Consider the following 15,121-nt stretch of genomic DNA (forward strand, 5'->3'; position numbering starts at 1 on the left):
CCGTGTACGCAGCATTGATATACTATGGTGTAGTTTGGTCCTTTGTTTTTTGCATTTGTACTTTACATGGATGTATTACACATTTTTTATTTACCCTTGTGTGCACTTTTCGTCACAGTGCCACCAAGAACCAATGATGTTTCTAATAAAGGTTTTTTAGTCTGACACATTGTTTGGCTAATTCTTTATTTTTTGTACATTATGACCTATGTGTTCGGCTTTTTTTCCTTTGGGTTTATTCTTGATAAAGCCACAATGTTGGTGAACAGCCTTTGCCAAAAAGAAAAGCAGAGAAGGGGAAGCAAGTATTATAAATAAGCACTAAATTAGCCCTTGAAAGGATACTGCCACATGGTTAATCTATCTCCATTTACTTAATCTTGCACTTACCATCCACTCAGAATGCAAATTGAGCATAAATCACACCTCAACAAAGTCCCCCCACCCAAGATACTATACAACTGTCACTTCTCACCAAACAAAGTGTTGAGTGCCCAAAATATACACTTCTATCTAACAGTCAAAAGACCAAATACTCTCAGAAAGGCTATGTACTCTTTAGAGCACAAAAAGACCAAACGTCTTAAAGTTTTAAGCTTTAATATAAACAGTACAGTGCTTATAAGAAAATGAATAAAAGGAGAAAATAAAGCAACATACAAATATGTAGCATAGTTATAAAATAAAAAGTAGAAATAACAGAAAATACCTAAAGGTTTCAATCTATAGATGCTCTTTTGTTTCCCTGAGGGTGGGAGAGCTTTGGAACACACACAGACTGGCTGATCCCCAGCATGTGAACTGGGCTCAGGTTTCCATGTCTGTCTGTCATTTTACTCGGGAAATTCCAGGTCATCATGTACCAACCAGGCTTAGGTTCAAGAAGGGTACTCTTTCTACTCCAAGAGATAATCCTCCCTGAGATTTAGTTCTTGTTATATCCATACAAAACAGAAAACGGCACAACAAGTTGTTTTACTTCATAATTTACCGAAACATATTTCGTCCAGTATATATATACAGCTTCTTGTCACTAAATTACAATATCATCAAAAAGTTAATTTATTTCACTTCAATACAAAAAATGAAACTCATATATTATATAGAGTCATTACAAACAGAGTGATCTATTTCAAGTGTTTATTTCTGTTAATGTTCATGATTATGGCTTACAGCCAATGACAACACAAAAGTCATTATCTCAGTAAATTAGAATACTTTATAACAACAGCTTGAAAAATGTTTTTAAAATCCGAAATGTTGGCCTTCTGAAATGTATGTTCAGTAAATGCACTCAATACTTGGTCGGGGCTCTTTTTTCATCAATTACTGCATCAATGTGGCGTGGCATGGAGGAGATCAGCCTGTTGCACTGCTGAGGTGTTATGGAAGTCCAGGTTGCTTTGATAGCAGCCTTCAGCTCGTCTGCATTGTTGGGTCTGGTGTCTCTCATCTTCCTCTTGACAATACCCCATAGAATCTCTATGGGGTTAAGGTCAGGCGAGTTTGCTGGCCAATCAAGCACAGTGATACTGTTGTTTTTAAACCAGATATTGGTACTTTTGGCAGTGTGGACAGGTGCCAAGTCCTACTGGGGAATGAAATTTCCATCTCCAAAAAGCTTGTTTGCAGAGGGAAGCATGAAGTGCTCTAAAATTTCCTGGTAGACGGCTGCACTGACTTTGGTCTTGATAAAACACAGTGGACCTGCACCAGCAGATGACATGGCTCCCCAAACCATCACTGATTGTGGAAACTTCACACTAAACCTCAAGCAGCTTGGATTGTGTCCCTCTCCACTCTTCCTCCAGACTCTGGGACCTTGATTTCCAAATGAAATGCAAAATTTACTTTCATCTGAAAACACCTTGGACCACTGAGCAACAGTGCAGGTCTTTTTCTCCTTGGCCCAAGTAAGATGCTTCTGGCATTGTCTATTGGTCATGAGTGGCTTGACACAAGGAATGCAACACTTGTAGCCCATGTCCTGAATATGTCTGTGTGCTCTTGAACCAATGACTCCAGCAGCAGTCCACGACTTGTGAATCTCCCCAAATTTTTTGAATGGCCTTTTCTTAACAATCCTTTCAAGGCTGCGGTTATCCCGGTTGCTTGTGCACCTTTTTCTACCACACTTTCTCCTTCCACTTTCCATTAATATGGTTGGATACAGCACTCTGTGAACAGCCAGCTTCTTTAGCAATGACCTTTTGTGGCTTACCCTCCTTGTGGAGTGTGTCAATGACTGCCTTCTGGACTTCTGTCAAGTCATCAGTCTTCCCCATGATTGTGGAGCCTACTGAAATGAACTAAGGGACCTTTTTAAACGCTTAGGAAGCCTTTGCAGGTGTTTTTTGTCAATTATTCTAATTATTGCTTCCACAGTTGATTTCTTCACACCAAGCTGCTTGCCTATTGCAGATTCAGTCTTCCCAGCCTGGTGCAGGGCTACAATTTTGTTTCTGGTGTCCTTCGACAGCTCTTTGGTCTTCACCATAGTGGAGTTTGGAGTGTGACTGTTTGAGGATGCGGACAGGTGTCTTTTATACTGATAACAAGTTCAAACAGGTGCCAGTACTACAGATAATGAGTGGAGGACAGAGGAGCCTCTTAAAGAAGAAGTTACAGGTCTGTGAGAGCCAGAAATCTTGCTTGTTTGTAGGTGACTGTGAGGACCTGGCCACTTAATAAATACTTTTCCAGCACTGAGCACCCATTTTCGTCATTCTTAATTTTGTGTTTTGTTAGAATTTTGCTTGCTGTGTTAGGTTAGTGATTTGTTTGCTCATCAGTTCAACCTCAGGTATCTATTCCATTCAGTGACCATATCTCCGAGACCTTGGGCCATTGTTCTCTCCGTCACCACAGGTAGTCTCACATGCATACCCAGGGGTTGGGTTCCACCTGAGAAAATATCTCCACTAAGGCACAATTAGCTGTGGGAGGGAGGGGTGAGCTCTTCTGCCGATTCAGGGGGCTGAACCCTGTGCAGGAGAAAGAGAAGATTCATTACTAGTTGGACTGAGAGCTGGGTGGTATCACGGGCTGCGGTCGTGATATCCATCATCCGAAGGAGCATATGTTGTGACTGCCAATATACCGGCGGAAGATACAAAAGGCTGTGGGCCAACCAAAAGTTGGGAGACAGTGAGTATCACCTGGTACGGGGCAGTGGAACTACTGATCCCAGGTTGGACACTCGAGGACTAAGAGAATTGTCTGTTGGACATTTACCTGGAATTGCTCTTCACCGTGGTCGGAAGGAATAAAACTAATAGCATCAATAACCTGCCTCCGTGATTATTAAAATCCACAACCGCACATCTTTACAGTGACCAAATACTTATTTTCCACCAAAATTTAAAAAAAAATTCTTTCCAAATCAGACAATGTGATTTTCAGGATTTGTTTTCTCATTTTGTCTCTCATAGTTGAGGTTTACTTATGATGTCAATTACAGGCCTCTGTCATCTTTTTAAGTGGGAGAACTTGCACAATTGGTGGCTGACTAAATACTTTTTTCCCCACTGTATTATATATATACAGTGTATGTATGTATGTATATATATATATATATATGTATATATATATATATATATATATATATATATATACACACATATACAAGTAATAGAAATAACTTTGCAATATATTCACCACTGTGAACAAATCATCCAGACTGCGGTATGGGCTTCAGCAAGCTTCTGATTTGCAGACAGATCCTGGGTGTGGGTGATCCCTGTGCAGACATGCACTTCCATGGATTAAGCAGGAGAGTAGAGACACTGACCGATGATGAGGGAAACACACCTGGGCGACATTTCGTTCTTGTTATATCTACATGGGCCAGTCTGTAATCTGAGTTTTTATGGTGCTTTGTACAGTGTTAACCATGTGGATTTCATGCTTGCATCCTAACTACAGTGAACTAATATGGCAGCATACCTCAGATAGGTGAAGTGTTGGAGCGGAGGATTTTTTACCAGTCTCCCTTAGGACTATATTATTTACTAGCTCTAAATTTATATTTCTTATTTGAACCTTGACAATTATTAAAAGTCACTTTAGACTTCTAAACCACCGAAGTTAAGAATTAAAATGGTCTTGTGGATTCTTTATCAACAGAATCCAGTACAGTACTAGACTAAAAGAGCTTTTCTGTTTGTGTTATATAGATAATTATCTTGAGATTAATAGTTTAATTAAAACGCCTAATTACTAAAGAACGGCTGTTTAATTTATTCACTGTTTCATACATTTCAGAGTTCTTATACTAATTTGTAAGTAATTTGTTTGATTGGGGACTCGATGCAGATTTAAACCCAGGAATGTCTCTTTCACACACATTCATTTTATATTAAAATGGGATTAAACACTTGTTACCAACCAGTGATATGATTTGGACTGTAACTCCTAGTAATGTTATGACATCCCATATGACTAGTGCACAATAGTACCTGCAACTGCCAATAGCTGGGAGCATGTCGTTCATTGTTTGGGCTGCTTAGGGTACATCCACATGTATCAAAATCAGCTGTCAGACAAAGAAGTGTTTAGCCTTCAAATATCTAAAATGCATACTCTATTATTATTATTATCTAATAATGAAGATAGATTAACACCATAAAAAATAGGGAAATACCCAGCATCACACACGCGTAAACGATTGGGATTTATCATGTACATATGAAACTTCTCTGCATCAAGCAATAGTATCAGTTTTTTGTAATTTTGTAAAAAAACATGTGCTCCCATAAAACTTTCTCATTTCTTTATTGTTACATGGTTGAAATCTTCCTATAACTCCACAAAAAAAATGAGAGAAACGTCAACGCGTTTCAAATGGCCAAACCGTCCTTAATCGTGATACAAAAACAATAATACAAACTTCAATTTTAGTCTAAGTTCGCAAGACCGGTAAAAAAAAATCATCAGATTTTTATCCATAAAAACAAACAAACTGTTATGATCTGCTACAGGGACTAAGGAAAGACAGGAGAACTGTCCCTACAATAGAACTAAACTAGATCCCTACGATGTAACGGGGAACCTGATCCTGCGATCAGACCCGCTAAAGTCCTCGGCTAGTCTGTACGAAGACCTATAGATGTGAGGGAGGGATCCCTACAAGAACTAGGGACTGGGATAAGTTGGACACCTCCTAGCAGAAATAGTAGCAGTCAAAGACAAACACACAACAAAAAGCATAGAGGTCAGAAGACCTAGCAAAACTAACAGAGAACGGCAACAGAGCACCAAGCTAGCTCAAGAGTAGTAAATACAATGAAGTCCAGCAAGACCAGGAGGGCGGAGCCAGATTAAATAGGCAAAAATGGTCATGTGACCAGCAAACTAAAAAAAACCTAACAGGAGAGTTCTAACAGTACCCCCTCTTCTAAGAGGATCCTCCGGATCCCCTAGGCCCAGGCTTACCAGGAAACCTCCTGTGAAACGCTCTGACCAGTCTGGAAGCAGAAACATCATCCGCCCTCACCCATGAGTTATCCTCGGGTCCGAAACCCTTCCAAGCGACGAGATACTGCAAACTCCCTCTATACCGTCTAGAATTTAGGATGCGGGAAATTTCATATTCCCCGTCCTCCACCACCGGAGGAACAGTGGCAGAGGCGTCACCATCCGACACATCAGCTTTTTTCAACAGAGAAAGATGAAACACCGGGTTAATCTTCCAGGACGTAGGAACCTCCAACCTAACAGCAGATTGGTTAACTATCTGAAGCACCTTAAAGGGCCCTACGAACTTGGGACCCAATTTTTTAGAAGGAATCCTCAATCGCAGATTCTTAGAGGACAACCAAACCAGGTCACCAACAGCAAACAAATCCGCTTTAACATTCTTGGTACCCGGGATGTAAGTAACGTAAAAATTAAACCGCGAGAAAAAAAGTGCCCACCTAGCCTGACGGGCATTCAAGCGCTTGGCAGCATCAAGATAGATCAGATTTTTATGATCAGTGAAAACCTGAATGGGAAATTCAGCACCTTCCAAGAGGTGACGCCAGTGTTCAAATGCGAGTTTAATAGCCAGCAATTCCCGATTACCAATATCGTAATTAAGTTCAGTCTCAGAAAATTTTTTTGAAAAAAAGGCACAGGGATGTACTCCATCATTGTTTTCCTGAGACAACACCGCACCGACCCCCACCGAAGAAGCATCAACCTCAACCAAAAACGGCTTAGTCACATCAGGCTGCATAAGGATGGGAGCAGAGGTGAACCTCTCCTTTAGAAACACAAAAGCTTCAATGGCCTCAGAAGTCCACTGAACCGCATTAGCACCTTTCCTGGTGAGATCGGTCAGCGGTTTGACAATAATAGAAAAATTTTTTATGAATTTTCTGTAATAATTGGCGAAACCCAAAAACCTCTGTATCGATTTCAAACCAATAGGCCTAGGCCATTCCTGCACAGCTTGAACTTTAACCGGGTCCATCTCAAAACCTTCACTGGAGATAATGTAGCCCAAAAAACTAATTCTCTGTACAGCGAACTCACATTTCTCCAGCTTAGCAAAAAGCGAATTGTCCATTAATAACTGTAATACCTCACGTACGCTCCGCCAATGAGACTCCAGATCAGGCGAATAAATCAGAATGTCATCCAAATACACAACCACATTTTTGCCGATTAAAGGTCTAAGGATGTCATTAATAAGATTCTGAAAAAATGCTGGAGCATTGGTAAGACCAAAAGGCATCACCAGATTCTCAAAATGACCCACAGGAGTGTTAAAAGCAGTCTTCCATTCATCACCCTCCTTCATGCGCAACAAATTGTATGCCCCCCGGAGATCAATTTTAGAGAACCACTTGGCCCCCACTAACTGGTTAAATAAATCAGGAATCAATGGCAGTGGGTAAGGACTGCGTACAGTAATTTTATTAATCTCACGAAAGTCCAGACAAGGACGTAAACCGCCATCTTTTTTTTTTACAAAAAAAAATCCAACAGCCACAGGAGACTTGGAAGGCCTAATGTGACCGGCGGCCAAGCTTGTCTGTATGTATTCCTCCAAAGCCTTTCTCTCAGGAATAGTAAGATTAAATAAACGACTTTTAGGAAGAGTCGCTCCAGGGACAAATTCAATGGTACAATCATAGTCTCTATGGGGAGGCAAAATTTGTGACTCCTCCTCAGAAAAAACTCTCCAAAAATCCTGAATAGGTACAGGCAATTCCCCTTTATCCACAGCAGCAATACGTCCGTTACAACACTTGTCATAACACTTAGGGCTCCAGGACTTAATTTCATTGGTAGACCAATCCAGTACAGGATTGTGCAATTTTAACCAGGGTAACCCCAATATTACTGGAGAAGGCAAATTATCCAATACCACCAAATCCAAATTTTCTTGGTGAATACCATTAATAGTGAGGGGAAATTCACAGACCTTATGAGTAACACTCTTCAAGGGAGAGCCATCAACAGAAACCACAGCAATAGGGGATGACAAAGTTTTAGGTTCTAATCTAAGTTTTTCCAAGAATCCCCCATCAATCACATTCAGAGTAGAACCACAATCCACAAATACCCGAAATTCAATTAATTCATCCTGAGCAGCAGTAGTGGCAGATAGGAATACTCCCTTAGAATTTAAACAGGCAATACGGGCATAACTGACCATTTTTTTTTCTTTCTTCATACGAAGCACACAGTTCTTAATAAAATAACCAGAATTTCCGCAATAGAAGCACAAGCCTTCAGAAAGCCTGCGGTCTTTTTCCTGAGAGCGGGGTGTCATCGCCCCAATCTCCATCGGCTCTCCATTGTCAGCACAGACCCTCTCAGGACTCGGAGCTGACATAGCAGAGGATTTGCTCTCATTAACCCTTGCACGCAGTCTCCTGTCCACCCGTATAGCTAATTGCATTGCCTCCTGCAAGTTTCCAGGTGTGGGATAAGCAATCAGTAAATCCTTAACCCTTTCACCTAGCCCTGCAAGAAACAAGCTTTTCAAAGCTGAATCGTTCCACCCCACCTGGGCAGACCACCGACGGAAGTGAGAACAATATTTTTCCACATTACCAGATCCCTGCCTCAAACGTCTCAATTCAGGCTCAGCAGATGAGACACGATCAGGATCATCATACAACAAACCCAAAGCAGAAAAAAAACTATCCACTGATCTAAAGCACGGATCACTAGGTTGGAGAGAGAAGGCCCATCCCTGAGGATCGTTGCGCAAAAGAGTCCCTGCAAGCGTTGAGCCAAATCTTGAACCGAGACCATGATGGAAAACTGGAGGTCTTTCCTTAGAGAAATTTTTTTTTTCTTTTTTATGGCTGGACTTACTGTTATGATCTGCTACAGGGACTAAGGAAAGACAGGAGAACTGTCCCTACAATAGAACTAAACTAGATCCCTATGATGTAACGGGGAACCTGATCCTGCGATCAGACCCGCTAAAGTCCTCGGCTAGTCTGTACGAAGACCTATAGATGTGAGGGAGGGATCCCTACAAGAACTAGGGACTGGGATAAGTTGGACACCTCCTAGCAGAAATAGTAGCAGTCAAAGACAAACACACAACAAAAAGCATAGAGGTCAGAAGACCTAGCAAAACTAACAGAGAACGGCAACAGAGCACCAAGCTAGCTCAAGAGTAGTAAATACAATGAAGTCCAGCAAGACCAGGAGGGCGGAGCCAGATTAAATAGTCAAAAATGGTCATGTGACCAGCAAACTAAAAAAAACCTAACAGGAGAGTTCTAACACAAACTATTTTTTATCTGTATTGTCATCCATATGCCATCCATATGACGTTCGTTTTTATACTTCAGACGTTAATAAAATTTGCAAGACCAAATACAGTTTACTATGCTAAGAATTGCAATGTATCTGTAAAAATCAGATGCAAAATTGTTGATCCGCATGGTATCCCATTTTTTTTGCGCACCTCTACACTTGAATAGGTGAGTCTCAGACAAAATATGGAAGACACTGGTGTGTGCTGCGATTTTTTTCACATCGACATTCAGTCACCTAAATATTCTAATTGAATAACGTGTCCAAATGCGGTCTGTGTGAGGACAGCACTCAGACCGTAATTACGGTTATCTGAACGCACCCTTAGGCCAGGTTCAGACTGGAGTATGAAAAAACTCAGGCAATTTTCATCCATATTGTCATCTATAGTCCATCCATTAGCCATCTGTGTGTCCATATTTTATGTCCATATACTGTATAGCTGTGAGGATTCTCCGGTGGCGGCTGTGGGCGTGTGACCACAAGTATGTGATTTGCATACTTGCGGTCAAGTGCTGACTTGATGGGCGCGGCCTCACTCAATGGAAATGTATTGAGTGATCTGGACACAGTCTAGTTGGAATGTGACCAGAAGTATGCAAATTGCATACTTGCGGTCACATGACCACACACTCCCAACTCCGGAGAATACTCACAGAGTGCAGTGCGCGCGATCTGAGGATTCACAAATCTGTAGTCACATAGATTTGTCACACACTTGTAGCTTAAGACCGGACAACTCCTTTAAGTCAGACTTTTTTTAAAGATCTTTGAGGGCTGAATGTTTGAAAGTGGATTATGGTTAGTAAAATTGCTCCTTGAAATATCATAATTTTTTCAATTCTCGTTCCATGATGTCTTGAAATCTGTCAATTCTTTCTGTCCTATATTGTAATGGATAAAAAATGGGTTAGATATCCTGATCTCACACTACGTTCAAGATGAATGTTGTCACTGTCCTATTCCATATTTAATTCTGCAAGGTTTTCACAGCAATTTGCTGCGGAAACCTCAGTCCTGTGAATTCATTTCTTGTAACCATTACATTTGGAAATTCTGTTTCCCCTGATTCTTCATTAGTGTCTTTTCATAGTAATACTCACTAATGTCTAATAATTTAATAAAAGGTCAAAGTAACGAGTAGGCACAAAATTTAATTCCAGTGTCAGAACTGCAATTTGTTTAGGTGTGAGTTCAACAGATGACAAATTCAGCAAATCCAGATTTTCTTCTATTTTGGTTTGATCCTCAACTGATGCTTGAAAGTTGTCAGATTTTCTCTTGTTTTTCCTTCCATTTCTCCTTATGTTTTTTGACACTTGATTTTTCGATTTCTTATAATATGAGGGATACTCTTTTTGATTGTATTGTGGTACATCCATTTTCAGAACTATCCCCCTAAAGATCTGAAGGGTCATGTTCAGACGAGCCGAAACTGAGCCTTGTAAACAAGTGTGTGGAGCGAGGCCTCAGACACTGGCCGGGAGTATGTATACCCTCTGGTCCCAGGTCAAAAACCAACGAATCCCTGCAGCGCCCAGTGCATGTGTTGGGGGGACTCAGAAGTCTGCAGTCACACACAGAGTGACTGCAGATTTATCGATTTGGACCGGACAACCCCTTTAAGTATGCTTTGGCCACTTGAAATGCATTGATGTTTTTTACATATTCCTGGAGTTACAGGAAGTCTTTAAATATGAATCAATAAAGAAATAGAAAGGTTTTACAGGAATGTTGAAGCACATGTGTTTTTTCCTTGTATATTAACTCATTGTTTCTAGTAGTATTAACACCCAGACTGTTTTTTGTGAGTAATCATGTTCTAGATTAGGGCTAGGTCTGTTATCTGCAATGTTCTTGGCTTCATTTTCCAGTCTGTTTCTGTACTAGTCTGTAGTGACTTGTGACCTTGCTTGTGTCGAGTGCTTTGTTATCCCTTTTTCCTACCCTTGTCATCAGTACATTTGTTCCTATTTATTCATGTGCTTGTAAACCTTTTATTGGATAGCGACAGAACACTGAAGGACAATCCGTAAAGCTGATCACAGAAATTGTCAGCAGTTTCCACTGACAATCTAATGTGGATTTTCATTCTCATGGGGAACTGATTTTGTTGTTTGTTCTAGATACTTGTATACCAGCGTGTCATCACAGTCCATCTGTTATAGAATATCATCATATTTTGCATAGCCAATATTGAAGTCATTTCAGTATCAGAAGATAAGGTTCCCCCTTACTGTAAAAAATAAGCATGAACATAAAAAAATGTAAAGAAACCTGTCAGGTGATTCATGCTGCCCAAAGCGCTGGTAGCATGAATCACAGTCTTGCTGTCTCTGAAATGCCAAAAATATACTTTTATTTTAAAGTTCCCAGCATCGCTGTAGGTGATTGACTGGTCTCTCCCTCACGTGTAGATAGGGAGAAGCCTAGGACAGCATCGGACTAGTTTGGTCTCCAGTAATGGTCCCCTGTCTGATCTTCAAAGTACATTTCCTCTGAATTGCCATAACATGGCTGCAATTGTGCAGCTAAGTAGTGATTAATGTTGCCCGTGGTTTGGGCAGCATGAAACATCTGATGGGTTCCTAGTAAGGAGTTCCGTGGTAACATAAAACCACAGACTGTAGGCTTTGATATATAGCATTTTGATGTTTTAGGACAATGTACACTATAATACACAATCCCTCTTTTGCAGCACTGTTTTTGGTACAGTTCCTTTACAGACTGCCCCTGCTTTTCTATTCAAAAGAAGTATTTGTCATATTGAAGATCTTGGTAAAGGGCTGCACCTCTTATCCTCTCTTTTCTTTCACTTCTTGTCACTGTCATTTTCTTCAGATTGCCACACACTGACCCAAAGAACTTTAAAATTGTGATATGACTGTGTGAAAGGTCCTGGAAGGTCTGTAGTGAAGCTACAGTCACTACTAATCTTAGGTGCTTGAGAAGCTTCATTTAGACCCAGTTACAAAAGACAAGTTTGATACCGCATTCCCAATAAAATAAACATGTCACCTTTATTATTTACTATGTAGTACATATATCTTGTTTCTTGTCACTGAAAGTCTGATTTAAAGGAACTCTGTCAGCACAGAATAACTGTGAAATCAAGTGCAGGCGCTCAGTGCATCATGGTGGAGCCATTCATTTAAATATACCTTCCCACCTGCTTGCTTTCCATCTATCTCCTCCCTTCTTTGGCTCTATGAAGACAGAGCTGTCAATCAAAGAAGATGAGAGGTGGAGATGAAGGGAAAGCAAGCAGGTGGGAAGGTGTATATAAAAAGTTGGCCCCACCGTGAAGCACCAAGTGGCGAAACTTAGTTTGAACAGTTATTCTGTGCTGATTTCCTTTAAAGGGAACCTGTCACCAGATTTTTCCAATATGAGGTAGGGACAGCACCTGTAAGCCTTCACATACAGCAATGTAGAATGCTGTATATATGTCCCCAATGCGCTCAGCATAACACAAGGCCAAAGAAAGGGAAAGGACAAAGAGTGCTAGCACATGTGCAGTTAGGTAATTTGCTCTGCCCTTGGCAGGGCAAAGAGAAGTGCGCTTGCGCAGTAACGCGATGGAGGACACTGTGTGGATGACGTAGGATGCCTAATCCACATGCAACAAGAAGGAGGACGGTGATCGCAAGAAGAGGAGGTGCCGGATCAAGACCAGTGACACCCATCGGACCGGACCGCGTCGTAGGTGAGTATAATAAAAGCTATTTTTTGTGTTATGCCAAGCTCATAACAAATGGGGAGATAATATACAGCATTCTACATTCTGTGAACCTGTCAGCTGATACATGCTGCTTAATCTGTGGGAAGCATGTATCAGGCACTGGCTGTATTATTCTAGCAGGGCATGTTTGACTCTGAAACATTGCGGAGTCAAAAAAAGCCGCTGGGGACCGAGTAGTGCTCTTGGCTGTTGTGGGATTCTCTCTGCCCGGGCAGAGAGAATCTTTCAGGGACCCGCCTGTCCGACTAGTGTATACGCGATCTCGGTCCCCGGCAACTTTCAAAGTATGTTTTTCTCTGAAACGCTGCAGCATTTCCAAGATGAATACCTGGTTGAGATAATACAGCCAGTGCCTAACAGATTGGGCCGTATGTATCAGCTGACAGTTTATATAACACTCATGGCCACTTTACTTTTTTACGCAATGGAAAAAGGCCTGCGGTACGGTTTTGAAATCCACAGCACGTCAATTTCTTTTGCAGTAAATATGCATTTTATTTACAGATTGTTCCCATAGACTTGAATGAGGTGCGGAAATTGCTCAGGTTAAAAAACATTAATTTATAATCTGCACCCAAGTTTAGCAATAAAGTTTTATGAAAGCAAAGCCATTGAGCAAGAAAGAAGTTTCCAAAAAAGTAGTTTTATTTTAAACTTTATCTCTCAGAAAGAGACAAAAGACATACGTAAAAAATTGCACCAAAAAAAAGAAATTACATTTTGCTAATTGGTGCAGAAATATTGCTGAAAATTCATAGGATCCAAAAATGCACCATGGGACCTTAGCCTAAAATATTCTCTATCTAAAGATTAACACTGCGTTTGCAAGTGATGTAATTGTATCTTCAAGAAGATTAGAGAAACGTGACAAATCAGTTTATAATACTGTTTCATTAGATGTTATAATAAATTGTTTACACAATTTTAGTTGATTTTGTGGCGTAAAGTGATTTCTTTCCAATGTGAACTGCCACATATTAGGGTTTTCAATCTGACTTTATAAGTTCTATTGATTTATTGTTTTTTTTTACTTTCTTATTTTAAGATCACTAAAAAGGAGGCTGAACTACTGCACATTTCTTTAAAAATAGAGGAACTGGATAAGCGTCTTTCAACTGTTCAATCTGATCACTCTATGCAGCGGTCTCTCCAGTCAGTCAAGTGGAAGGAGATCTCCGACTTGGCGAGGTCCATGAAGAAACTATCCGAAACATTGCCTGGTCCATACCTAGACAAGCATTAATGTACCATGTCTTACCATTCTATTGGCACGGTCAATTAATAAAGCTTCTTATACAGTAAACCCCAGACATTTATCACTTTTTAGAATTTTTATTAAATCTGAAAATTAATAATCAGCTATCACTTCATCACTTTGTAAAAGGTTTTGTATTTGTGTTTTTTTGTTTTTTTTTTCATAAATCTTTGTCTTTTTGTGTTCACTGATCTAGTAGTTTTAAATTGAGGTATGTAGTGGCTATCATGCTGTCAAATGCCTGTATGTAACATGTTTGCAACCAAGTAATGGAACAGTTAGGAGATATTTAGAAAATAACAACTGAAAGTGTCCTATCATGAGTAAAGAAATTTGAAAAAAGTAATGCAATGGAGCCTTTATATAAACCACCTCTTCAAGAAGACCACCCTCTATATATCCATACCAGATCTACAATGAGAGATTTACAATTTTAAGCATACTGATCATGCTCCCTCCCCCCCCCAGAAGACCACTTTTTTAACGCAAAGTAAAATGATCCTCTCAGCGAAGTTAGAATGCTTACAAAAATCAAAGTATTAATAATTTATTTCTAGCAATAAACAAAATGCAAAGGGAATGAACAAAAGATCAATGTAAATCAATCAATATTTGATGTGACCACCCTGTGACTTCAAAACAGCATACATTTTTCTAGATTCACTTGCACGGTGGTTTTGAAGAAACTCGAAAGGGAGTTGTTTTTTTCAAGCATCTTGGAGAACTAACCACAGGTCTTCTCTGGATTTAGGTTTACACAAATCTTTCTTTCTTTTCATGTAATTCCAGACAAAACTCAATGATGATGAGATTTGGGTTCTCTAGGGGCCACATCATCACTTCCAGGACTCCATGTTCTTTTTTTACCCTGAAGATGATTCTTAATGTTATTTGCTGATATTTGTGATTGTTGTCCTGCTACAGAGTAAATTTGTAGTTAATCACATGCCTCCCTGATGGTATTGCATAATTGATGAGTATCTTCCTGTATTTCCCCATTGGGGACACAATCCTTACCAAATCCTCAATTCCATTTGTTGAAATGCTGCCCCACACTTACCAAGAACCTCCACCATGCTTCACAGTAGCCTGCATACTCTCATTATTGTACTGCGCTTCAGCACTTCAGTTAACAAATGTCCTTCTGTTACAGCCAAATATTTAAAATTTTGGCTCATCAATCCAAAACACCAGCTGCCATTTTTCTGAACCTCAGTTCTTATGTTTTATGCAAAACTGAGCCATTTAGGCTTTTTTCTATGTCAAAGGTTTGGCTTTTGGTCTGCAATTCTTCTATGAAGATCACTTCTGACCAAACATTTCCAAACAGTAGATGGGTGTAACTGGGTCCCACTGGT

At 40.1% G+C, this 15,121-nt stretch overlaps 1 protein-coding gene across 3 annotated transcripts in view; it reads left to right on the forward strand.

Moving 5' to 3' along the window:
• Positions 1-13,811, forward strand: part of LOC141258202 (uncharacterized) — a 66,766-nt gene extending 52,955 nt beyond the window's left edge. For all 3 annotated transcript variants that reach the window (XM_073673204.1, XM_073673203.1, XM_073673202.1), the window contains exon 10: positions 13,554-13,811. In XM_073673204.1, coding sequence (XP_073529305.1) covers positions 13,554-13,751 — 198 coding nt within the window. In that variant the 3' untranslated portion in view covers positions 13,752-13,811. The remainder of the gene's footprint in view (positions 1-13,553) is intronic.
• The last annotated feature ends 1,310 nt before the right edge of the window (positions 13,812-15,121 follow it).

Source organism: Phyllobates terribilis, unplaced genomic scaffold (genome assembly GCF_046119375.1).
Source record: "Phyllobates terribilis strain yellow unplaced genomic scaffold, ASM4611937v1 Scaffold_3__8_contigs__length_932513732, whole genome shotgun sequence".
NCBI lineage: Eukaryota > Metazoa > Chordata > Amphibia > Anura > Dendrobatidae > Phyllobates > Phyllobates terribilis.